Genomic DNA, 26,373 nt, shown 5'->3' with positions numbered 1-26,373 from the left:
CCTGTAACATTCCAGAAACATTTCAGACCATTTACTCAGGTGAAAGCTGCCACCTGTGACTGTGATTTGTGCCAGGGTTCAGGGGTTGGGAATTAGGTGTCCACCCAAACTCTCCAAGAGGCCTGTTCTGCCTCCTGGGGGTGACAATAGTTGTTCAGCCACAGCAGCTGTGCTGCCAAAGGGGACGGGCGTGGAAGGAGAGCACAAGAGGTTCCCTTCCTCCTGTGTGCCAAGGGCATGGACATTTTCCTTGTTTGCAGACTCCCACACTTCCCCAAAATCAGAACAGAAATGGAAAATACGTCTAGCTGAAAACTTCTTCCAGCCTCCTGGCTTCTCACAACACTTCTCAGGAGGGTTTGATTTGGTAAATTATTTGGTAGTTTTTCACTGCACTTCCCCTGACTGGTTTGTATTGCTTTTGGCAGTGAACATTTTTCCTTTTCCAACACTGAACTCCTTAAGCTGTATCATGGGGGTTTTTTGAAAGGCCATAAGATAAACTTTCTGCATATCCCTTTATCTCTCTCCTTACTCCAGATGAATAGCAAAAACACAATTCCCCTCAACAAGGTGTATGTGAGGTCCTACATGAATTGTAGTGCCCCGGGTGAAATCTGTGAGCCATTAGAGATGACAAATGCTTTACTATGACTTTTGACCAATCAGAATTTCATCTACTTGGCTTTATCTGCCCATTACTCCAAGCACTGTCAAAATCCTACTTTTGTTGCAAGGCTCACAGGCTGTGCCAACCCCACCTCAGAGTCACACCCTGGAACCCAGGGCTGAAAGTCCTTCGCCTGCAGTGCCCCGGGGGTAAATTAAATGCTGGCAGGCATTTGCTGTATTTTTCTGTGTTGTGGACTTTTTTCCTATGTTATCCAGGCTGGCTGGCTGCAGGCTTTCTAAAACAATCAAATCCAGCATCATCAAACAGTATTTGTAGTCATAGAGGTCCAGCTTATTGTGGGCAGCAGAGGAGACAGCAATAGGAAGCACAAGGTTTAGTGTGAGTGGAGAATGTGTTAAGAGAAAACAATAAAGCAGTTCAGAAGTGATCAGATTAGCCCTGGAAGAGCAACTGTCTACATGGGAAAGGCTGGCTTTTCTTTTCCTGGCTGTAGTGTAAAAGGTGAACTAACAGAGTGAGAACAAACCTTCCAGGGTAAAAAGCTGACCCATGTTTGAGACAGTTTACTGTGGACACTTCCAGCTAAACAAATGGCAACTCTAGTGGTGTCCAGACTTTGTCAGGCACATTCTCTTTAGTCTAGGCTTATGTGTGTGTCTGTAGATAACTATTTATCAAATGTACCTTTCCTTTAATTGGTAAGAGTGGATGGTAAAAGGCAATTGGATTATTTTGGATTATGTTACAAATTCATTATGGATTCAGAAGTATAGTTAGAGCCTTAAGCTTGGGTGCACAGATATGTTACTTAGATGTATGAGCTAAAAACAAATTTATGTTACTGGAAGGATCTTAAAAGCTATTTAGATGTGATAACTAAAAATGAAAGATTACATTAAAATCCACATTTTAATCATCTTGGAATGATTATTAATGTAGTTTTGTATCATGGTTCCAGAGATTTTTTTTCCAACTATTTTTTTCTATCATAAAACTTTTTTTAAAAGTTATTTCATAAATATTAAACACACTTAGTTCCCTTCTTGACTTTATCTTGTGATAATAAAGTTGGAATCAGAGGCAATGTGTACATTTGAAGGAAAGTTATGATGTAAAGCAGAGATCATAGAACAAAGTACTGCAAATCGTTTGTGATTGAAACTGTAGATTGAAGTTGGTACAAATCTCTCTTGGAGTAGCATCTCAAGAATGCCTGGTAATGTTGGGATGTGTATTCATAAGTTTTTTAATGTATGCAGTCAACCTCTTCTACTTTAGTTTGCAACCACTGTACTGATTCTGCCTGGCAAAGTTGGTATGACTGATTGAAAAATTAAGAATGTTAAATTTCTGATAAGAGCATTTTAACATCTAAAATACAGTATTATCAAAGCTTTGCACAGCCAGAGTGATAAAAATTTATAGTTTTAGCTGCGGATATACCAGTGTACAATAGTTAACACTTGCATCTGAATGCATGGACAGAAATGGACATATTAGTGAATTCATGGTTTTATCATTTTTGTTACAAATCTATGACTTTTGAAACAAAATATGAGGGAGGGAGTTCAAGGATTTAGAGAGATGATTAAGCTGTAAGTCAGCAGTTAAAAACAGTATTGTTTTGGCACGGAAAAGGCAAGGGCAGTTTGTGTGAGGGTGCTGGCAAACCAACAGTGAAAGCAAAAGGTACTTTTTGTTTGCCTTTCAGTGACTCTGACCATGTCAAAAAATAAGATGTATCAGCTTCTATTCTTCATTTTAAGGAGCACAAATCTGGCAGAATGCAGTCATACAAAAGTTGTGGTGTTGGATTGTTGGTATTTTTCCAAAACATGATCCTCACTAGTTTGGCATTGTTCTCTACACCAGTTTTTGACATTAATAATCCCAGTGATATGAAAGATGTGAGAGGTATGAAGCACTGATGGCTGATGTTGCTGAGAGTTGGGGTTAATAGTGGGAACATTTGGGACTGGAAGTGATTCCACCCTGAGGACACTATTATTCAGCATGCCTGTCCAAAGACAAAACAGAATTTTAGATGTTAAATTGAGTAGTAGGTGATAGGAACAGCCCCTCACTTAATGAGTAAAACTTAGATTGCAAAGTGGAAGTGGAATCACAAGAGAAACACATCACTGTTTTCCAAAGACGCTGAACTTTTCATCTTCTAGATGGTAAATACATCCCTGTACTATTGGGCAACATTTCAAAGTACTAATCTGCACCCCAATGACAGCAAAATGAGTCTCATCCTTTATATGTGCTTTTCAAGTCTGCTGTTGGGTGACTCAAACTGCCTATACAATAGTCTAGTACAGCAATGCTCTTGTCTGTCATGCCAATATTTTTATTTTATTAAATAATCATTCAGCCTTTTAAACTACAGTATAAAATATAAAAATATATTCTTAATATTTTTATTACAATAACGTTAATTCTTGCCACTAAAGGATAATGTCAGTGATTAACTGTATTTCTCCCAAAGATGTTTTACATTGATGAATATGTTTATTAAGAGATGTCAAATTTCTCTGAATTAAAAGCTGAATAGAAGTAAATGATAGGATGCAAGGCAGTAATCTAATCTAATTGTTCTTATTGTAAAATAAATGAAGAAAGATAGAGCAAAAACTTCATTGTTCAGTTCTAATGGAAATGGTTACATAAGCAGAGCTTATGAAGACCTACCTAATATGGTTCAAAACTAAAATTGCAGGTGGGATCCATGGCTATCTCAGAGAGTTTCCAATAAAATCAGATCTAACAAGAAGTATTTTAGAATAAAATTAAAAACTTTCTGATAATGATTATGAGGCTAACCACACTTGCAGAACTGATTAAACATTGCTGTCTTACAGTGACTAAGTTGCAAGAGGAATTCATTTATATGGGAAATCTGGACTCCAGCAAGGAAGCTCTGGATATCTGGAATGTGTTGCTTTTACTGTAGTTATATTAACAAAAAATATATCACCAATTTGATAATGCTTTGAAATTCTACTTGTAGCATGATTTCAGTTAGAAATTAACTTAAAGGTGTTTTAAAAGTGGTCTCAAGATAGTTGTGACAAAGCAGTTTGCAGCTTCTAATCTCAAGCAGAAATTGTATTTAAAAAACCCAATATTTATTCTGACATTGCTGATGACAGTAGTCTGGGCTTTTTCTTGGATGATTAGTTTGTAAAATGTATAATTTAAATGTGAACTTATTCCTCCTTGTGGTGAATGCCAATCTAAATGCCATAAGTAGCTCTCCCTAAGCCTGTGTTTAGTTCAGGTATTTAGTCTAAATTATCAGATTTTTTTTTTAATAGTGTTAAGGTGCCTCCTGTATAGATCTCAGAAACCCCAGTAAAGTGAGGTTTGCACACTGAGACTCAGGCTTTAAATGTAAGCAAGTTCCCAATAGTTTCTGACAACAGTCCCTGCCCTCTGTTATAACACAGCAGCTTCTTGTGAACTAAGGACGTCCTCAGTTAAGTTGGACATTTTATTCTCCCTCATCCTTCACTGTCTTGGAGCACTCCATCAGCAGCACTTCTTCACTCCTTCTGTCATTCTGCTAAAACTATCTTTTTCTTGGCTGAAAACTTATTAGTGTTGTCCATCTTTCCACTCGTAAAACACGGCTGGAGCCCTGTCTGTGCAGCTCAACTCCTCTGTCCCTATTTTGTCCTTCTGAGTGAGCAGACAAACAGCCAATTAAAGTTTGTGAAGAAAACAGTGCAATTCCTCTGGGCTAGACCCATGCATATAGCCCCCAAAAAAAGCATTTGTGCTGTAGCCAAACAACCTAGATTCCAACCAGGCCAAACACAGCTATTTGCTCAGTCCTTTGGATTTTGCAGCCCCGTGTCCGAAGGGTTGGGGTGAAGTTTCAAGGCCCCTGTCACCAGAAGCACTTTGTGCCTTCATGTTCTCAACCACCTCAGTATCATGCAATTAATTGCCCAACAGTTACTGTGTAAGCAAGTTAGTTAGCATGTTTGATACACTTCAAGAGCTTTGCATTTGGAACAACAGCACTTCTCTGTACTGGAGTTTCTCAATAAGCCTCTACACTTATTTCCACTGAGCGACAGTAGGAAGGACATTTAGGCAACACAATACAGTGAATCATCTCGTGTAAGCATGTTTAGGTATGTTAATCATAAAAGTAATTAGTTTGCCAAAGACAACCATAAAAAAAGCATATTCACCAGGGAGTGAAAGAGACCACAAAACATTCTTGCAAATCTAACTGTTTTCACAGTGTGAAATTAGTGACAGTTCCTCTCACTGGAAAACACAGCCTGAGCTTCTACTTACAGAAATGGGGGAAAGCACAGGAATGTGCAATACAGAATGCTTATTCTAATAGACAAGAACTTCAAAAAATACCCTCCTATTTAAATGCCTGCTGTCTCAACACAGGAATAAAGAAAAAACCAAAGTTAACTTATCATAAGGCACCAGTTACAGAAATGTCTTGGCTTTGTTTTCAGCATTAGCATTTGTTGTGAGTCTGTATCCAGGACAACTGACAATCAAATGCAGCAGCAAACACATTGCTGCATTTATTTAAAAAAAAAGAAAAGTCATTTTAATCACATGGGCTGCATATCTTTGGCCAATATTAAAACTCACCATTTAACACAATGCAACACTTCCTTCTTCGAATGGTGAGTTAAAATCCACTTCTTTTTTTCAAGTTAAATTCAAAATAAAGGAATAATTCATACATGCCAAACTAAGTAAAGCTAGCATTTTTCATCTTAAAACCTCCTTAATCTGTAATTGGCTTCCCTTTAAAGTCACCTTTATCTTGGGAGCCTGCCTAAATTGTTTAAATTCACTAGTGCAAGGCTAGTTATTGGGAAAGAGTAACAGAGCTTTTACTGATCATTAGGAAAAGTGCCTGTGGATTACACTAACTTCAGTATTTTTTCTCTGTGCTATCAGAGATCATGAATCAGAAATAATAGCAGTAATCACGTTTCAGAAATGAGGCTGAAGCTACAAAGCCTTCTAACTCCCACTACAGCAGTCTTGTAATCCCAACAAGTTAAATAAATCCCTTACTTCTAACACAATAAGTAGAAAAGGAGAAAAAAAAATAAAACAAGAAGACGAGAACACTTTGAATGCTGCTGCTTTCTTAAGATTCATGAAAGTCAGAGATGAACACAACAACTCAAATTCAGCAGAAAGATTTGGGTTTGGGTTTATGTTTTTAACATAACTTTTAAATGTCCCCCTTTTTTTCCATTTTATTTTATTTAACATCTCCTGTTAGAAGACTTGAATGCTTGTTTACAAAGCACCACTCCATTCTAATGTGTATGAATGAAGGGAAATAACAGAAAAGTAATCCTAAGGAAAGCACAATACTGGAAGAAAATTAAGACAACCAACAACCACTAAGAAAAAAATAGTTTTTACTAAAAATCATCTGGGTTGCCTGGATTAACATGGGTAAAGAAAAAAAACCTGTGTTTTCCCACAAACTCCAATATGTCTGTTCTTTTCTGGGATCAGAAGAGAAGGGACAAGGAACTGAGTAAACTGCAAGTTGCTGAAAAGAGATCTTTCGGATTCCACTGGCCTGAGGGTTTTGGCAAATAGCTGTGCTAACTGCAGGCAGCACAGGAAATTTTGTCCTCTGGTAACAAACAGTCCACTCATTTTCAGTGTCAGAGATCATGTTTAGGTTGTCATTTTGACAAAAGAGCTTCCCTTCATAAAACACTTTCAGAATGGGTTGGCAACATCAGCAAAATATTTTCAAGGGGACAGAAAGAGCAAATGAACATTCAAACTAGAACATTTTTAATAATGTTTGGCCTTCAGTGGTTTGTCTTCAGTATTCTGAAAGACACAAATGGAATGGGTACATAATGCCTAAGAAATTCCTCCTGCCCTCTTCATGTCTATGGACCAACGTGAAAAGTACACCAGCCTCAAATATTGAGATGGAAAGTAGATAGAAAGTGATAACTTGGACAACTCTGAAAATACATATTAAAGTTTATGATACAATAATTTGATACAATTTCATTTTCTCTGTATAAGAAAAGATCTGGAATAGAATTTCTGTGAAAGCTGTAATTCACTCTGGTTTATTTGCTTGTAAAAATGCCCCAGAAAAGTCTGTTACTTTTCCAGCACTGGTAGTAAGTAATGTTTCACTGCCAAAGTTTCTGCCAGCAATATCCACTCTTGCAGTGTTTCAGAACTCCACTATAAAATACCAATTGCTAAAATACTGGCTTAGAAAATTTGTCCTAATCATTTGTCTTTATAAAGATTTTTCCTGCACCATAAGTGCACATGCTTTCAACAGACCTCAATCATCTGTGATGTTCTGGCAAATTCTAGTCGGTCATTTAGGCATGTTTTACATGAGTTTATGAGAATAAAATGGCAACAAATATAGAACAATGATCCACTTGCTCTGAAGTAAATGTATGCAATATTGGTTATAGAATGCCTTGAGTAATTTCACCACTTGAAGGTTTGCACTGAACAATCTAAAATTATTGACTTCATGCATAAAGTTGATTAAAGAGTGAAGCAGTTACCATCATAGCTGCTGGCTGCTGAGGGTTCCCTCTGCAGCAGCAATGCCTGAGTTGCCTGTGAAGCAGTCTTGGACTGCCCTTTCCACTGCCCAATGGATTAAGAGAGCTCCAAAGCAGCAGCAGGGCCTCTTTGATGGAAACTGCAGTGGTGCAAGAGCTGTTTCACACAGAATTCTTCCCTCTGTGCCAGAGGGCCATATTCTGAGACAGAGCTGTATGGGTGGCTGGGATCATCACAAACCAACATCCTATTAAATGTATCTTCTTTTCTTCCTTGATGCAGTAACTATGTGGCTCTGAGTTGCATTTTTATGCAAGAGTTCATAGAAGCAAGGCTTAAATCTGAATTCAAATCCAAGAAACAATGAGTTTAAGTGCCTGCTGTGTTATGTCGTATATTGTAGTATACAAAGAGTTTTAAGCAAAATATCTCAGTGTGATCAGTACAAAAATCTAGATACAGTCAATGCAGTAAGGACCTCTTTACTTTCTGGCTCCTTCATTAACTGGGATTCTGAATAAACATTTCACACATGAGAAAAAATAAAGGACCCAAACTTCGTTACCATTTGGTACCATTCTTGAAAAAATGGCCATAGGAGGTTCAGGCATCAGCAAAGAGCTTATACACAGAGCAAAGAGAGATATAGTGTTTATTCCCATCCTCCTTGAAGGTTCCAAAGTCAACCAGCTCACTCCAGGGGGTTGAGCAGGTCTGACAGAGCAGCAGGAGTTTCTGCTTTGCAGGGTTAGGGGTGTAAGGCTGCAGTGTGTGCACCCCTTGCCCTCTCTGCAGTGCAGCTCTGCACCCACCCAGCTGGGAGCACTGGGCTGGGGAGCAGGGCAGGCAGAGGAGGTGTCACACCCCGCTGCAGGGGGTGCCTTTAGCAGAGTCACAGCTTAAATTCTCTCTATTACTCTGTAAGGGGTTACATAAGGAATCCCCCTCAGCCTCTCCCACAAACCAGGTACCAGGACTGCATCCAGCACAGACATCTGCACTTTCTCCTGTTGTTTTTACACCCTTCCAAAAAAAAAGGCACTAAAATCTCACATTATCTGCACAATGCAGTCCAAATAAAACTTCAAATATAAGCAAATTTTCTGCTTTCTGTATACAAGTGCAAATGCTTTTTAAATGTTTCAAAATCCAAACACCAAGGCAGTAAAAGTGTACTTGCAGCAAAATGCACATCTACATTGATCTACAGCACAGAACAAAGCCATCCACTGCCTATTTTCCTAGTGGTTATGATGAAACAGCCTAATGGGCCCACTTCCTTATTGGATATTACAGCCCTATGAAACATGTTAAATTTGGCTGTAACCTTAACAGTTTGTATTTTAGTACAACAAAACACAGAATAAGGCAAAGATTGGTAAGCTGAGCAAAAACACCAGGTAGAAGGAGACAAAGGTACAAAATCATTACTAGTCAAACAAGACAACTAGATAAAACTAAATAGAATAACTAATTTTCCTCTTCAAAATTTCTTTCTCTCACTGTTGTACTCTTTGCACTAGGAAATTCTAAATATTTCTAATTGTGAGTTAAAGAATATTTCTGCTTTGCAAGAACCAATGTACTCTTGATCCTCATTTGACATCCACCAATATTTGTTTCATAATGCTCCCTTTAGTGCCAGCATTCCAGATATTGACAAAGTTATAATTCAACTTACGTAAGTTATTTGGAGGAGGTCTTGTCTCCATGTTTTCATAGTGTTGCACATGTACTACAATGTTTAGATCTCTTTCCATATGATCTGTTGTACAAGGACCTTGAGGTCGCATAACATCAGCAAGAGCCCTGAAAACCAAACAAAACCAGAATGAACCTGCAAAATCTGTAAGACATCACCAATATGTTCCAAGCTCTTTTTTAGTTCTAGAGGAAGTTGATCATAATGTCTGCTAGAGAAAACAGCTCCCCTCACAACAAATTCAGGGAAGCAGATTCATTGTGAGACTTCACACCTAAGGCTCTTTTTAGGTTGTCTCAGACAGTGTGCTAGAAGTGAAACACAGAAACACAGTAAGTTCTTAAGCTGTCTTTGCTTTGGAGGAACATAATTTAAGCTTGTTGAGACTTGAAGAGTTCTGCCATTGCATGTGCTCAGTAACATTGCCACCTTGGTCAAGCTGAGCAGCTCAGCACCCAGCCCACATCTGTACCTTTCACAAACTAGTTATCTTCATACTAGGTTACTAACAGGGCCTGTCGAAGTAAATTCTCACACATACATTTGCACAGAGCACCACACAACGCAGTGGTCTTCACAATTTTCATACAAAATTGTTACTGAAGTTGAAAAGTCATGTGATTTTCCTATAGGCAGGCATTTAAGCTTTTCTCATACAGAAGGGGAGATTAGAAATGTCTTTTCTAACTTCTGTGGGTATCCTAGTCATTAAGATGGAGCAAAGCTTGCACAGAACACTCCTTGCTCCTTTGAAGCCAGTTCAGAAACAGGATGAAAGCTTTATGCTGGCAAAGAGAGAGCAAGAAAAGGATTCCTAAGTTAAGCCAGGCCCTGATGGTTGTTGTGGACTCGGACTGCAGAGCTCCAGGCAGTGTCTGACAGGCTCATCCTGCTCTGGTGTATTTTCTGAGGACCCGTTTCACTGCCGAGTGTCCTGCCCAGTGTAAATCCATTCTTAGGCACACAGATAAGCACTGGATGAGCCCTGGATGAGCCCTGCAGATCCAGAGTCACTAAGTTCTAAGCTCTGTAACCCTCAGCATGGCAACATCTAACTCCATCTGTGGTTGTGTGCTGGTTTGCCACTGCCCTGTGCAGGAGCAGCATTAGCCCTGAGCTGTGTGCCCAGAGCCACCCTCTGAGCTGTGTACCCAGAGCCACCCTCTGAGCTGTGTGCCCAGGGAACCCTTGGCCAACCCGCAGAACCTGCTGCCCGAGGCAAAGGAAAGTTATAGTGTGTCTTACCAGTGTCTTCAGGGTTCAATGCAAGCCTTTTCTATTCAGGTCAATGCATCATGGACCATTATTTACCTCCTTTGTGTTTTACTAGCTTTAATTTTTAGACCTCTTGAGCTATTTTTTAAGGGCATGGACGCATCTTCTGGGCACTATGCCCAGTTTAGTTTAATTTTCTGCAAAATTATATACAGTGTCCCAGATACTGCATCAAGAAATACTAGCTTAAAAACTAAGAAATAAATAAAAATAAGCACATTCACTGTTGAGAGCCATGGTAAATGCCATCTAGCTCCTCCACTGTACTTCTGTGACATGATGATTTCTTGATCAAGTAGCACTGTACTTTTAAATATTAAAAAGTAGCTTCATTTAATTTATAGAAAGGAATCCTGAGCTGGATCTTGCTTTCTGATTGCAGGAATAGCTCTGGTACACAGCTGAGCAATACTGATGTTTCATTGTGTTTATGGCTAGCATTATGTTATTAAAATATTAGTTACAGTTGTGATCAACATGTTACAGAATACTCTGTTGATACTGTAAAAGGTCAGAAGACAGTAACCAAATGATTAATGGTATCAGAGTAATGCTCCTATTTGAAGCAGTGCTTATCCAGCAGAAATAGCAGAGCTGGCCTACATAGCAGAATAATAAAAATTCAACAGAAGAAATCTCACAAAGACATGTATAAAATGATGCAGAAAGAAAGCATTATATTGCAATACAGTTTAAAATAAGTAGGAACCAAAAACATTAAATATCTCATCAATTTATGCAAATATGTCTCTATACAGAGGAAATTATTGACATTAATATTACTTCTAGTTGCAGAGGCAGCTGGACACATTTCTGGGAAGGGAAGAAAAGTAAATAAAAGTTCCAAACTCCAATACAGGAGTTAAAACTTTGTGGGAGTGGGTTTTCAGAAATGCTTTCCTCATTGCCCCTTGATCCGACAGTAAATGTTGTTCTCTGTAGACTTTAAATAACACCCTGTGTGATGGCAGATTAACTACTGCCTGTCCACAGAAATGCTGCATTTTCTACCATTTCAGGGTGGCTTTTTTCATATGGGTTCTAAGGAATTAGTTGTCCAACTCCTTCTTCAATATTAAGAGGAACTACTCACCACCAAGTTCTATTTTTAACAACACAGCACCCATGTTTATACTGTGTTAGCCAGGGCAGAATAGCTCATAAAATGAAGAGGTTGTCCTTGTTCTCCACTGATCTCAGGGAGAGTTCAAAATGTGTAGCAGCTTGTACCACTGAAGTACAAAGGAAATGCTGTACCTGCATTTTCTTCTTTTAGGGATTTGCCCATATAATGAAATGGATAAAGGGAGGCTTGTGCTCCAGTACACGACAAGATATTTGAATAGGTGTTTGCTTTGAAAAATTCAACACAGGCCAACAGACTGTTATAATACACTCATGCATTTGTCTCACCTAAATAGAGTCATTTAGATTTTTATCATTATCTGAAGAACGTGTTAGAGTGGGTCCCATTGAAAAGTTATATATACATAGAGGGTCTTTATCCACACCTCTGCTATACTGAATGATTTTTTTTTAAGGAAATGCAAAATGCAAGATAACCTTCTAAATCAGGGAGCAAAATCATTAGGTCCTGTGTGTTGATACTGATTGCAATATTATGGAAGTGGAGAAATGTTGCCTGCACAGGAGTTCATGAACTATCCAAGTATCACAAAACTTCAGCAATTCCCTTGCCCTAAGATTTTCCTTTTTGGACACATAATAATGGTTTGGGGTGTTATAAAGCATGTGGAGCCAGGCATTTCCCTTATGAGTACAAGCTTGAAGAAGCTGAAACAGGTGATTTCATGAAAGGTCACTTGTCATATTGTGCCTCCAAAACTGGGTCAAAATCCATAAGGGAAATAATTTCACACATAGGATTCAGGATTTTGACAAGTCAGGCTATTTTTGGCCCCAGGTACACACCTTTTGAATGATCAACAAAAGACCACTCGTGAGCTCAGCACATTGTGAAGGAAGAAAGAGCTGAGATGTTCACAATATTTGGAAGGCTGCTCACACACTGTCAGAGGCACTGCTTCAGAAAACAGGAGCTATAGCGTAGAGCATGATTGTAAATATTGTCCTTTCAGTTCTTGGCTTGTTTGCACATTCTCCACAAGGATTAGGGAAGAAGACAAAGTTGCAGTTTTATTTACAGAAAAATCTCCTCCATGAAACAGAAGAAAAGGTTTTTTGTCTTCTATTCATTTTTGAGAGAGGATTCTTCCACTTTAACTGGTGGAGCCTGGAAGGCCCACTGACGTTGTCTTAAGCAGCAAGAACGTGCTGCCCTCGTATGCCTAACAGGGCTTCTAGATCTGCTTCAGCTGGCAGATCAGTTCTGGGGCCTTTCATGCACAACACTGCCACACTCATTCCCTTGGCCATATCTGCCTGCACACACCATCTGATTGCCTTCCTCTCCTAGAAAACAGGAGGGAAAAGGAACAGTTCCTCTGTTTGGATACCACTGTTACTGCTTAGTTGTTGGACACTGGAGCTGAAGGGAATATTTATCTCCTTCTAATGTCAAGTAACAAATTTTAAAATGAGGAGAATGATATAAACAAAACATTATGGTACGATGTCTAAAAGGAAATACACAGTGCAGAGTTAATGCTGCAAAACTCCCCTCTCCATTTTCCTCTTCCAGATTTACAGTTCCATGCCAACACTCAGGGTGTTTGAAAAGCACTGATCTGAGGAGAAGGAAATGTCAACAGTGCCACACCTGGCCTTTTTTCTCAAAACAAAAGGAAGTAACAAAGGTCTCTTTAAAAAAGGACAAATCTTGACTCTTTTTTTCCTAAACAGACTTGTCCAATAGAGATTTTTTTCCTATGGATTGTTTTCACTAAATAGATGCATTCCTCCAATGCTTTTTCCATTGTCAAATATTTCAGGAAAACTCGGTGACGTTAATGGACTGTTCTTGGTTTGTTTTGGTACAGTAGTAAAAAAAAATTAGTGAGAGGCAGGTGTATAGAAACTATGTTCAGCAAGACTGTGAAGTTTCCTTTACTAACATTGTACCTCTCTTACACACACCAGTGTCTTACTTCAACAGCAGATCTACTGACTGGGGGATGAAATAATGCAAGGAATTAATAAGTGTGGCACAGTTTTGCTTCCTATTTATAAGTCAGTGTTCTTAGTCCCACATGTGAGGTCTCTCTTCATATTTTTAAATACTTTTAGTAAATTAAAAATGGAAATATATAACTTACACCAGTTATATTCTTTTGTTCACTTTTCTTGAAAAAATCAACACCCTCAAAAAAAATCTGTTTCCATTATGCATTGTCTTTTTTTATAAGCAGAACCATCCCTTTGATAGGTGAATTTGTTCACAGAAATGAAGAAGATTCAAGTGTTTCGTGTTGCCATTGGCTAGGGAAGGGAAAGGAGACAATCTTAGCTAAGGAAACAGATGACAAATCAGCATCTGTGTGTTTCTTGCTGCCAGCCAAAATGGAGTAACACTTAGTACTTTTACTTTGGCCTACCTGACACTCTTGATGCATTATACTTCTGCTTATTAATAAGGTTCAGCACAGAAAAAACCCCATATGTGTTATTTTTTGGGATTTTTTTTTTTATATTGCAGTGATGAATGTTTTAAAAGAAGGTGAATATGAATATAGGGTGCATATTACATTGATTGTTGGTACTGTTAAATATTTGAACAGGTGAATTATTTCTTAAGCATTGCAGCTTTTTTTCCAGGACATTAATGGTGTAATAGTGTAAAATGAGCTAGAATTGAATGTTTTAGTTAAACACACATTTGAGGACTAAGAGGTTACTTCAACTCTTCACTCAATGATTATATTTGTAAATTGCCAAAGGGATTTAAGAACTTAATTCCTTTTCAAATTAATGGCAAACCCACCCCACAGCTGTAATAGGAGTGTGAGAACTTTTAAAAAAAAAAACCTATAGCACTGCTTTTTCAGAACATGACTAGCTATTATGTGTGCTGAGTGGGTGACTGTTTTTCCATGTGATCATGACTTTCCAAGTTTCTATATAATCCTGACTTGAACATTTTCATGGCAAGAAAAGTACGAGATCGCAGATACTGTTAAATAATCAGGGTAACAGAGGGCCTTTTCTAAGAACCACTCCAAGAAACCTGATCTTCAGTGTCCATGACTGAAGGACATCAGGATGACTTGAATGATTTTCCAATCCCCCGTAATTCTATTTCCACAAACTAAAACAGAATATCCTTCCAGAATATTTCACACCTCTACTTTAGGTAGCAAATATTTCTACTCATAGAAACAGGACCTATTTAAGCCACTCTGTCCTGGTTTTTGTGACTCTTACAAGCCCTGCTTTTTTGTCTGCACGAAGACACTACAGAGAGAGGCTGAAGCAAGGGAGAGCTTTTGCCAAAAGATCTCTGTAGTTTAAGAGTAGTACTTAAAAAATAAATTGGGACCTTTGTATTCTTTTTCTCAATTTAGTTGTGGAGAATATTCTAAATGTCTAAGGGTTTATCATACCTTGCTCAACAAAAAACATCTTTGCAGAAGTGTCACTGACACTCGGTGTTGACTAAAATTTCTGCAGTGTGCTTTTTCCCTCGGTAGTAAAAACGTATCCATATCAGCCAGTTTATAAATAGCAATTAATAGCTCGTGAACTGGTGGTGCATTTGCAGGAGTATTTCTGTGACTTTCTCTGTTCGTTTCAAGACAAGCAGTTAATCAAAAAGTCACGCAGAAACTTCAGTAAAAAAATAAGGCTCCAGGTGTTGAGTTGATCTCTTGGACTGTCTTTCAAAGATGACTCTTCATCTAAGCTTTAAAGATTGTGAGCTACACCAAGAGTAGTCAGGGCAAGAGGAAGCTTTCTATCACACTGCACATCCAGTAGAAGGTATCCTTTCATTGCATTTCATCACTAAAGTTGCCCAATATGCTGGGATCTATTTAGACTCTTTAATGGAGCTGTTTGCCTTTTTTAATGCCTTTCTCCCATCTGCTTTACTTTCATGTGCCTGGGATTAGCATAAAGAATCAGACAGGCTGCAAACTTGACAAATGTGTTATGCCTTGATTTTGAACTGCTGTGACAATCTGGGTTTGGAATATGTTGATAAAGCCATTGGGCTCTGTCCCGAGTTGCCCACCTGCTTATCCACCACTAGGCAGCCAGGATCTGGAGTAGATGGTACACAGCATGTCTAACTCTAGGTGGGGGAGGTTCTCTTTGATATAATCCAGCCATTACACCGTGGATACAGAGTTATAACACACGCACACATGGATGAGGCAAGACTTTCATATTCCATTTTTTACCTCTCAACAGTAACTGAAAAAATGGTAAGAAATTCTACAATAGCTTTTCCTTTTTGTGTCTTCCTCTTCCCTTCCACCCTGACTCATTTTCACAGCTTAGAAATTTTACAAATAGCTCACACACTTGCAAGGGCTGGGGGAGTAGGGAAGGTCCTGCCAAAAAACATTTTGCAGCTGGAGAGGGAGGGTGAGATGGCATTTGTTTACATCCTTCTGTTGAGAAGTAAAAACATTTTCCAAGCTTTGAAACAGTTGGAAGAGGGAACCCATCAGCCTTTCTATAATTCAGTGTTGCTGGTTTCAGAATTTTTTTTTTGGTTTTCTATTCACGCACAGTATATCCGGGAACACTTGCTGGATCTTGTTGGGGAGAGGAGGGTCAGGCACTGCAGATAAAAATGCACTACTGTCTGTGCAGACTCCACAATTATTCCTAGTCTTCCTCAAATGCACATACTTTGATTACCTGGGCTGGGGGAACCACAGGAGCTCTGCTCAGCAAAGTTGGTCTCTGTTGGTCGCCTTGCAGGGGAATGCAGCTGCCTGGCAGGAGCTGTTTGTCTCCCAGGAACACACGGGCTCCTCTCTCCTCTCTAGGGGTTGGGCAGGAGGTAGGGGGGAAGGGGACCCCGCTGCCTGGGACTCAGCCTTACCTGGACATGTGCTCCCGCTGGGGTCTGTGTGCCTTCTCCAGCCCTAATTTGGTGAAGATCCCCACCAGCACCATGACTGCTACAACCCCACAGATGATGTAGACAATGAGGTTGGTTTTATCCCTGGTAGGGTCATGCAGAGGGTCGTCTATGCGGGAAGGAGGCTTCCCAGTGTTCATCCACAATGGTGTCTCATAGTTCGTGCAGGTGCTTTGATCCAGCCTTGTCTTCTTGAACTTGCAGCAAAACCTGAAGCCACAAGTGCCACAGCAGAAGATGAACTCCCCCGAGCTGCAGTTAAAGGGGGGGTCCCACTGCCCCATCACGTCAAAGTAGCCCCTGCAGAAGTCTGGGGTGGGAGGTGGCTCGGAGGGGTCCAGCTGTTCCCCGAGGCTGGAGTGGTTTCCTCCCGAGAGCACCACAAAGCTCCCCAGCTGCTGGCCAGCTTTCTCCTGAGCCCGACACACCAGCGTGAGAAGGTCCGCCACCAAGTAGCCGAAGAGCAGCCGAATAAAGCCTTCCATTCTGCCTCCCAGCCCCGGCTCAGCGATGCTGCTGCCGCCGCCGCCGCCGCTCGAGCTGCTGGATGCTGCGCTGCGCCAGGAGCTGAACATAAAGGGGCTCCGTCAGGGGCCGGGCGGCCGCTCAGCCCGCGCTCGCCTCCAGCACCACGGACAGCCCCGGACGGGCCGGGCAGGGTCCGCCGCCCCCGCGCAGGGTCCGCAGCCCGTCCCCGCTGCGCTCCCGGGGAGCGACCGCGCGGCACTTGTGGAGCGGAGCGCGCGTGAGAGGGAGCGCGGGAGGAGGAGGAGAAGGAGGAGGAGGAGGAGGAGGACCGAGGGGTGGAGGTGGCGGCGGCGTGCGGGGCACCGCGCCGGGCTGGCGAGAGGGGCGTGGAGGGGCCGCCAGCGGGAGGGCTGAGGCGAGGGCGCTGCAGGGGCGGGGAGATGGCGAGAGGGCGAGCGAGGAGCCTCCCCGCGCTGCCTGGAGCACCCACCGCCCGCTCCCCCGCGCAGCCCGGCGCGGTCCCTCGCACAACTCCCTCAGAGAGCCGCCGAGCCCCGCCCGGGGCCGGGCTGCCGGGGCAGCGCGCGGGGGGCTGGCCGGGCTCGCCGCGGCATCCAGCCGGCGGGAAGGAAAGGGAGATGCGCCGTGAGGGAGAGCGCGGTGCAGCCCGGCGAGCCCAGCCCGCTGCGCGCCCGCCCGTCCTCCTGCCGGGCTCCTCTCCCTCCTTCCTTCCTTCCCTCCCTCTCTCCCAGCCCCTCTGTGGGGCTTTCCCCCCGCCGCAGAGCCGACCCCCGCCTCGGCCCCGCTCCCCGCCATCCCTTACATAAGACACTTCCCGCTCCCCACAGGTGCGTCTCCCACCGCGCGGGAGCGCCTCCTCGTCCCGTCCCTCCTCCCGCCCCGCGCTCGGGGGGTCAGGGCAGCCCGGGCAGGGCGGGGTGGGCTCCTCGGGCGAGCCCGGGGCAGCTCCGCGGGAGGAGAGCGGCGCGTCCCTCTCCCGACGAGTAGAGCGCTCCTTCCCCCGGTAACTCCTCCCCGAGCGGTCCCCGGAGATCCACTCACCTGCGAGGCAAAGGCAGGTGCTGCGGGCGGAGCGGCGTCCATGGGGCCGCACCTCCGCTACGCCCGGGCGGGAGCGGGCGCTGCCCTCGCCCCGGCGCGCCCAGCACAGGTACGGCGGTGCTCGCGCTCCCTGCAGCCGCGCGGGGCTTTGTCTGCTAAACATGAGCTGCCCCTGCACATCATTTATTTAAAAATCTCTCTATAATGTCAGTCGGCTGGCTCCGGAGGACACAGCGAAGCTGCGGGTTGTTTGCGAGACACGGAATTGGAATAACTTCCCCCAAACAGAGAACTGACTCTGGGAAAGACTTTTTAGTGATTCACTCTCCATCCCTGTTATTTAACTCTGTCATCTCTGCCTTTCGGTTCGGCAGTAACCTGTGCAAGTAGCAATAATATTATCCTGAATACTATGCTGCCACCAAATGTAGGAAATAAGCCCCTTATGGCGTGATTTAACAGTGTGGGCTGGTGCTGGAAGCAGCTTCCCTTCTCCTCGGGGCATGTCTGTGGCTGCCTTGCTGCGGCCTTGCGGGCTGCTGTGGTCCCTGGGGAAGGGGCTGGTGTGCCGGGGCTCTGCAGGGCCAGCCCGCCCTCCCTCTCCCACTGTATCGCTGGCGCTCTTCAGGAACTTCGGCCAAGTCCGTGTGGAGTTGTTAGGCGGTAAATAAACAGAAAGGTGAGGCAGAGGACAAAGCAGACGTTTGGAATCGGAGAGGGCTGTAGTTAGCTAATTGCGATCCTTTGCCTTCTCTTAAAAATAGACTCTAAGTACGGTGATGATTCCACTGAACAGTTTGACAGTAAGCCTTGAATCTTTGTCCAGGAGGTAGGTTAGAAAGCCCCTTTATTTCTTAGCAGAGAAAAACAATCAGCCCCAGCCAAAACCAGTCTTTTTGGCTTTTAATATTTAATTCTTAAAACCTCCACCTCATCAACATCCCCTTTCAAGTCTCCTCTGAAATCATATCATTCCTCCCTCGTGTATACTTCTCTCTGCTATTATTTATTATTTAACACTTTGTGATGCAGTTAGTGCTGAAAATACTGCAAAAAATGAATCTTTTCCATACTTATTATTGCATCTAGAGACATTTCAGGTCCAGTCCTGTCAGGCGCTTAAGATTATGCAAGTTCCCCTGTTGATTTGATGGCTAAAAAGCTGCTTAAATATTTTGCATGATTAGTACTATACATGTGTGGAAATAATAACATCAAAAACCGATTTATTTTATGGGTGATTAATCCTGACTAAATATGGTACAAGTTTCTTGTTTCGCTAAGTTCCTGGGGCTTTCCTTAAGAATCCCCATATAAAAAAGAAGCCCAAAGGATTTAGGCTAGAACCTAACATCTCTGGGATTCAGGTCCATGAGATCAGAATTCGACCCTAAGTAACATGTGCTTGGGAAAAACATGAGGATGATTAAAGCTCCTTGGAAAAAAAATATTTCCTATGGCACCAAGAGGCTTTGGATCAGACCTGTGGAACCCAAAAATCATGCTATCCCTAATAATATGTTACTTTAGTTGTTGAGCTCTCTGAGCCTGCTAGTTGTATTATCAGTGAAGTTATTTTTAGCTGTACCATGTCTTAAAATTCCAATAATGAACTGGAGTTGTTCTAGACTGGGGCACAAACCCTTTTTACCAGACCTGCAGTTTTGTGTTTTAATGGCTTCATAGCATGTAGTGGTAAGAACACCTGCTTGATCAAAACATAAACTCATTAATTATAATAATGGAAACAAGAAAACTAGTTGATAGAAATGTGTATTACACACAGTACTGAGACAAACCTTGGGTTTTTTGCGTGATGTTATAAAGTTTTTCTCCATTAAGTCAGTCAATAAATGTCTCATTTATTTTAGTTGTGTCTAAGAAGCTGAGAAACATGAAAGATTTCCCAGTTTAGCACCATCATCATCACTTTCAAGACTTCAAGAATTTCAAGACCTCTCCCTTTGACATTGCTTTAAGGTAAGTAATAATTACCTACTTTTCTACAGATTTATCCCATAAGGAATGTATTTTGCCTCTGAAACAACTGAGAGGGTGAATGTTTCAACTAGAACCTGCAGAGTTGTCTTTACTCAAGTGCATATCCATTTAATTAAGTGAAATTCTTTTAGGCACCAACCTTATACAAAATTCTTATTATCTTTTTCCTCTAATTTCTTTGCCTTGTTTTCACCAAGACAATATGAATCAATGGCAATGCTTGTTGTTCAACTTTAAGATAGAAAACAAGCACTTTTTTCTGGCAAATTCTGTAGCAATGTGTATTCATGACACATGGCAGTTATATAAATGCATATAGACTCATACTCTATATATTGAATTCTGTGTGGAATTGTACATAGTCTTAGAACTGATTCTTGCAGGAGTGTTTTTATGTAAGAGAGTTTGAAAAGGCGTGAAATTAGGAGAGAAAATTAATGAGTTAACCTGAACATTGAGGTGGTGACAAATCTGAAGAGTATAGAACAATTAGAATGTACAGAGCAATTGCAATTATTATGTTCCAAATTCTATATTTAATTTTACTTCTGTATTTATTTCTTTTAATAATAACAATGTTGATAACCTTTGAGTATTTCTCTGGGACTGACTACCTGCTAGAGAAAGTAGTCCTTTGCTGAGCACTGATTCAATGGAGCTTTCTAGCCAACCATTAATTCCCGAGAAATGCCATATAGCTCAATCATTATTATTAACAGACATTCCAGAGCTGTGAGAATCTGTCAGAAAAAGCAGCCAGACAGGCCTGATCTCAGACAGTATTGATGTGAAAGGTATTTTGTGATAAGAAATGTCATGTGGAAACTGGAATGAAGCAGTCAATGTCTGCTTTCTTGGTAGTATTTTCCTACTGAAATGGCATGTCTGGATATATAGATACAAAATGTGTTGCCAGTGGAAAACAAAAGAGGTGATGATTCTACCTCAGCAGACTGACTGGCAACAGGGCTGCAATCACTAGTCTGTAAAAGCACAGGTAAATGTTAGAAGGTGTCCACTGTTCAAGAATAAAAGGTATCTTAGCAAACATGAGTTAAAGAAGCAAAATGTGTTTTAACAAGGAGGCTACAAACAACTTTATGTTTATAAATACAGTCCCATGGTTTACAAATATTGTAAACAGTCCTGAATGACACAATACAGAAGTTTGCTTTGGACAGCTCTACATTCTTGAATTAGCATGCACCAGACAGCCCCATTTGCTTCTCCCAAGTTCTGACATTGCTCAGTGAGGGGTGTTCTCTCCCACTGGTATTAGTCTTGCTGAGTGGTCAAAATGCATTTTGTTTTAGACCTTTCCTTTAGTTACAGAGAACACTTCATAAGGCTTTGCTCCTTTAACCAGTAACTGCAATCATTAATATCATATCAGAGCAGCAACGTGTGAAATCCCAACCTGCACTGTGTTGACACTAAATATACTTCTCCTCTCATAATTGCTGAGCACACGTCTTTTAAACTAACCTTTCCCTTTTCATTAAAAAAGATGCACATTCAGACTAGGACAGAAGGAGCTTGATCTTATATATTTATTAATGCACAGAAACTTTAACAGGAACATCTCACAGACGTTGAGCATTTTTAGTTATTGTCATCAAGTCTGAAAAAATATACATTGCATGTAGCAAAGGGATCACCATCAAGAGATCTTAATGAGCCAGGAGGTACTGCATGAATAAAGAACCATGAGACTTTCTTTATGGCTCACTGAGGAGGAATATAATTTAGTGCAATTCTATAATGTAGAAATTACCTTTATAACCTAATATTTTTCTCTTCAGTCTTCTTGTGAAACCAAAACTGTAGTAATTACAATTGAGTTTGAGGCAGGCAGTGACAGCATCCAGATTTGGAGTGGACTTCATGAAATCCTGAGAGTTCTTTTTAGCTTCAGTTTAATTCAAAGGAATTTCAGAAAAATTCAGATAAATTTAGAAGGTAAATGGAGTACTTGCAAATATACAAGAGGAAATACATGTATCCTGCAAATGTCTTCAGTATACAGCAGTGGAAAAAAGTGCCAACCTGTCTAAAGCAGCTTCCAGCAGTACAGCTGAAAAATGAGTTGTGCCCTCGGGTTCACCTGTTGCACAGCTCTTGCTTTGATTTGGAACAAGGAGAGCTGCCAGTCAGGTTCTGTCTTTGGCAAAACTGATGGTACTTTTGAATGGTAACAGGATTGCAAGTACCTGTGAACAAAGTACGTTTCTGCTTGTTATAAATTAGACTGTCATGGAATTTAGATCTGGAGTGATTGGCCAGGTGTCTGAGGATTACTGCAGCTGACAGAGAAGGCTCTGCAGCTCATTCCAAAGTCATGCCAACAAAATCTTTGTCTTGTTAACAAAAAAAAAGAAAGAAAAAAAGGCTATAAAGGATCAAAAAAATTGGAAGTGCTTTTGTATCCTTCCAACTGAAAACCAAGCCACCTTTGTTCCCATGAGTTCAGCTTTTCAAAGCAGAAAGAAAGTCTTTCTAAGCAGGCCTAAAATAGCATTAAAAATTGTCAAGGTTAAAGGGAGTATAATAGGCTGTATATTGTATCTGAGCATAGAGAAGCTGTGCTTAGACACAGAAGAGGACACAGAGCAGAGAAAATTTTCTGATCCTCTGCTGTCTGACTCTGGCATATGTTAGAACAACTGAGGAGCTCATCTAACCAATACCTCTTCTAAAACTGCTCAGTCACTGAGATAAAGAGGTAAACAAGTTTAGTCTAGAATGTGCATTCCTCAGGCCTGGAATATCCTTGGATGGAAGAGAGAACAAGAAGTCAAATTAATGAGTCAGTTAAAGTCTGCCAGTTTTAGCACTAATAACCCTCAAGGGCTATAGAAGTGAGCTGTAAACCTCAGAAGGGAAGAATTTGCTGTTCACATAAATGTAAAGTTGCTGTACTACTTAACTAACAAAATATTTTAGCCACCATATATTTTGCATGTCTTCCAAAATGTACTGTCAAGCAACCAAAATCAAAAGTTCTTACTGAAAATTAGACCTTTTTAGTGTGCTTCCCTGATAATAAGCTTTAATGATGTCTCTCTGCATCATTGTCACAACATGCCCATCCAAAGCTTGGTTTATTTTTAGTCTTACATATAGTACTAATATATAGATGTAGGAACTTTCAGATTTATGAATAAGAAAATTTCTCTGACAGTTCCATTTTTAAAGGATGCTAACTGTTAGAAGATGCTCAGGATTTTAAAATGGTAAGTCACAAGACAGATTAAATAAGAGGTACAAAGTAATAACAGTCTGAGTTCTGTGATTCCTCTTTAATTCTGTGACACTGCTATCACTGTCAGGTGATGCTGTCACCAGTTTTCAGGAGGCTATCAGATTCACTTATGTTATTACAATGCCTGGACAAGAGTGTCAAATGTGGTTGCCAAAGGTTAAACATCCACAGACCAACTCACTTTGTATTGAATTCAACAACTGTCTTCACACTGATTTAAAATGGAAACTGCACTGAGTGATTTTGCTCAAGAGATGCTGAATAATCACAACTTACATGAAATCACCAGATGTCTGAGTGGTCAGTACTTCTGGAAACCAGGTCACATATTTGAAAGCCCAATAATGAATTCAGAAACTAAATTTAGGCACATATGTTGGAAAACTGTTGATGTGCACAAACACCAGTACAGGTCTCAGACCACGCTTTTAGGCAGATGGCAGCGACTGTCCCTTCCTGACTCCACTTGACAGCCAAATGTAAAAAGCAGTACTAAGCTGGCTCCAGAGGGATTTGCTTCTCTGTCCTTCAGCATGAGAGCCAGTGAGAAGAAACAATCTATCAACCAGGTATCCTGACAGATGCTTAAAAACCCATGAAGATTCCAAGGTGGAAGAGTAACTGCCATTCCTTGTGATTCCTTGTGTTTTCTTTCTAGAGAGCATTCTGATTATGATAACAGCATTCATCACTGATATTTCTCAGCACAGTGCAACTCTTTTATACCTACAGAATTGGAATATCTATCTAGAACATCTCTCTAGCTATTCTGTAATACCCTCTGAATGAAAAGGCATCAATCTAGTTTCCCTGCTCTTTGCATCAAGTCAATACTAAAGTGAAAAGTTAATGCTTGGAGTAAATAATGTGTAGTAGCATATTTTTGATTTTTTTTTTGGTGGTTTTATGACATATATGTGCCTAGAGGTTTTTTATTATTGTGAAAGTGCAGTGATCCCACAGCTGGGTAAATAATAGGACAAATAAAAGGATTTAAACTGTAATGTGAAATGCACATTAGGGAGTCTTAAGAAGTGGTGCAAAAAGATGCTGACAGCAGATTCCAGTGGTATCTTTTTGTTACAGTGTTTACTTAAACCAGCAGATTATATCTAATCTGCTAAATATAATCTATTGCTAATAACATATTTAGGATATCTGCTCCCTAACACAGATATAGGAGATTATTACAGAGTACAATAAGGTAAAGCACATTTTTTGATCCAAAAAAAATTAGCATCAGAGAGTATAGTTTTCATAATGGATTATTTAATCTGTAATTTAAATAGCCAAGTTACTTTGGAGTAAAATGTAAAGAAGCTGCAAATGGAATACTTCTGTGTAATATGGAAATTGTATATATATATAAAAATTATATTTATTATACATGTATACTTCTATATTTATATCTACTTATATATTTACATACACATACCTATTTTTATATATACTTACTATTATATATATACACACATATATAGGGCTGGTTGTAACAGAATACTTGGTAAAAGGACAATTCAAAATTTTCTTGGGTGTGTGGGAATTAGTCTGTCACTCACTCCCACACACCTGACAGAAAGCTGGCCTCTTTAAAGTCAATTTTGTAATTTCTATACACCTTGAACTCTTAAATAGGATTTTCCAGTTTAACAATTTCTCCCTGTGAATATAATGATTGATCTTCTTTAAAAAGAAAAAATAAGAAAATTTAAAGGAAATTGCATGTAATTTCTATGCAAACTAGAACAGTTGAAGTGAGCCCTGACAATATGATGACCAAACAGACAATTTAGATGGCTGAACAATAGGATCACTTTCCTACACAAACAATGCAAGTATTTCAACACATACAATGGCCATAAGTGAAAAAGAACATAACTCTAATACCAGTTATCTCACTTGTTTCGGTCATAATGTTTAGCTCAAAACCCAAAACACCAAACACTTGCACAGCAAGATCAGAAATAGATCCTCCATGTAAAGCCTCAACCTGGGTCCAGTTTTTAACCTTTTCATCTCATTGCAAAGGATTTTTTTAGTGTTAGGTCTGTTGGCTCTCATTAGTTGCTTGTTGACAGCTGTATGCAAAGGACAAAGTCTTGACTCATTAGTGTTAACAGGAATATTACCACTGAAATCTATGGAGTGAAGAGTCCACTCTAAGGAACAAGATTTTATAAGTTTATTCTCATTGAGATGTTCTTTATAGGACATAAGATTCCATTTGTTTCAATGGGGTCACTTTAAAATGCTAGTGTTATTCCTAATGAAAGCAAACCCAAAATCTAACATTAAATGATACAGAAAAGAAAAGAAAAACCATAAAGGAAAAGGTCAAGACAAAAACAACAAAGGCCACATTCTGATGTTTATTATATTAGAGAATGTAGAAATATTTAAGGAATTAATGTTTTCACATACTGTGCACCTTTAGGGTCCTGTGCAGACAGCTGTATGTTGCTGAAAATGTATTTACCAAGCTCTCTGGTCATCCAGTGCATCAGTCTCTGGAAGCCCAAAGGAGGCATGTTCTGCTGGCACTGGGATAGGGATAGGGATGGGATAGGGATGGGATAGGGATAGGGATAGGGATAGGGATAGGGATAGGGATAGGGATAGGGATAGGGATAGGGATAGGGATAGGGATAGGGATAGGGATAGGGATAGGGATAGGGATAGGGATAGGGATAGCTCTGGCACAGCTGGGGGAATCTGCCCACGCTGCTGGGGAAACAACAAAAATCAGCAGCATATCCAACAAGCCTTATTTGTACCTTCCTGCCCACATCCATCCTGAGCAACTTCTCTGGGCCCTGACAGTGAAGAGGTTGAGGGCTATTTCTCACTGACTTCATGACCCTTCACTACAGCTGGAATGCTCTGGGACAAGGGAAGAGGCATCTCTATACCATGGACAGATATAATTTTCTTGGCAACTCACATACAGGTGTGAAGTTGATTCCCTGATGATATTGAAACAATTACAAATTCACCTCCTTACAAATAGAATGTAAAATCCTTTATTTTCCCCCACCTATTTAATAATAATAATAATAACAGTGATGATAACAACAACAAAGCCATCCCTCCTAGGACATGAGGAGAAACTAGAGATCCTTTATGTGATTACACTTAGAGCTTGTAAAGGTGTTTTGATACCATGGTGATGAACACAGTATAAATGCCAAGATAGATGATGGATCCAGCTGGCACTTCTCCCTCCTCCCCCACACATCATGGTGTTCACCACAACAAGTTTATGATTTTGTCCTAAAAATCTGTTGAGTCTTGTTGGTCTTTACAAATTTACTTGCAGAAACCACAAAATGCTCTCTTTACTTTGATTTACTTTACCTTGATTTAGTCTAAACTGTATAAGAGGTGCACAAATT

The 26,373-nt window shown here is 40.6% G+C and overlaps 1 protein-coding gene and 1 long non-coding RNA gene across 2 annotated transcripts in view; one reads left to right on the top strand and one right to left on the bottom strand.

Annotated features, from left to right (window-relative positions):
• The window catches only part of SHISA9 (shisa family member 9), a 172,252-nt gene extending 155,347 nt beyond the window's left edge, over positions 1-16,905 (bottom strand). The window contains exons 1-2 of the mRNA XM_051811181.1: positions 16,150-16,905; positions 8,883-9,010 (exon numbers count right to left, since the gene is read on the bottom strand). Coding sequence (XP_051667141.1) covers positions 8,883-9,010; positions 16,150-16,763 — 742 coding nt within the window. The 5' untranslated portion in view covers positions 16,764-16,905. The remainder of the gene's footprint in view (positions 1-8,882; positions 9,011-16,149) is intronic.
• Positions 1-26,373, top strand: part of LOC127482231 (uncharacterized) — a 60,113-nt gene that overhangs the window by 32,524 nt on the left and 1,216 nt on the right. The window contains exon 5 of the long non-coding RNA XR_007908471.1: positions 19,590-19,698. This is a non-coding gene — a long non-coding RNA (uncharacterized LOC127482231). The remainder of the gene's footprint in view (positions 1-19,589; positions 19,699-26,373) is intronic.

The sequence above is a fragment of the Manacus candei genome, unplaced genomic scaffold (assembly GCF_025592945.1).
Source record: "Manacus candei isolate 608988 ecotype Guabito, Panama unplaced genomic scaffold, ASM2559294v1 h1tg000002l, whole genome shotgun sequence".
Lineage (NCBI taxonomy): Eukaryota > Metazoa > Chordata > Aves > Passeriformes > Pipridae > Manacus > Manacus candei.
The sequence above is the reverse complement of the archived record's forward strand: the minus strand, read 5'-3'. Positions and strand labels throughout refer to the sequence as shown.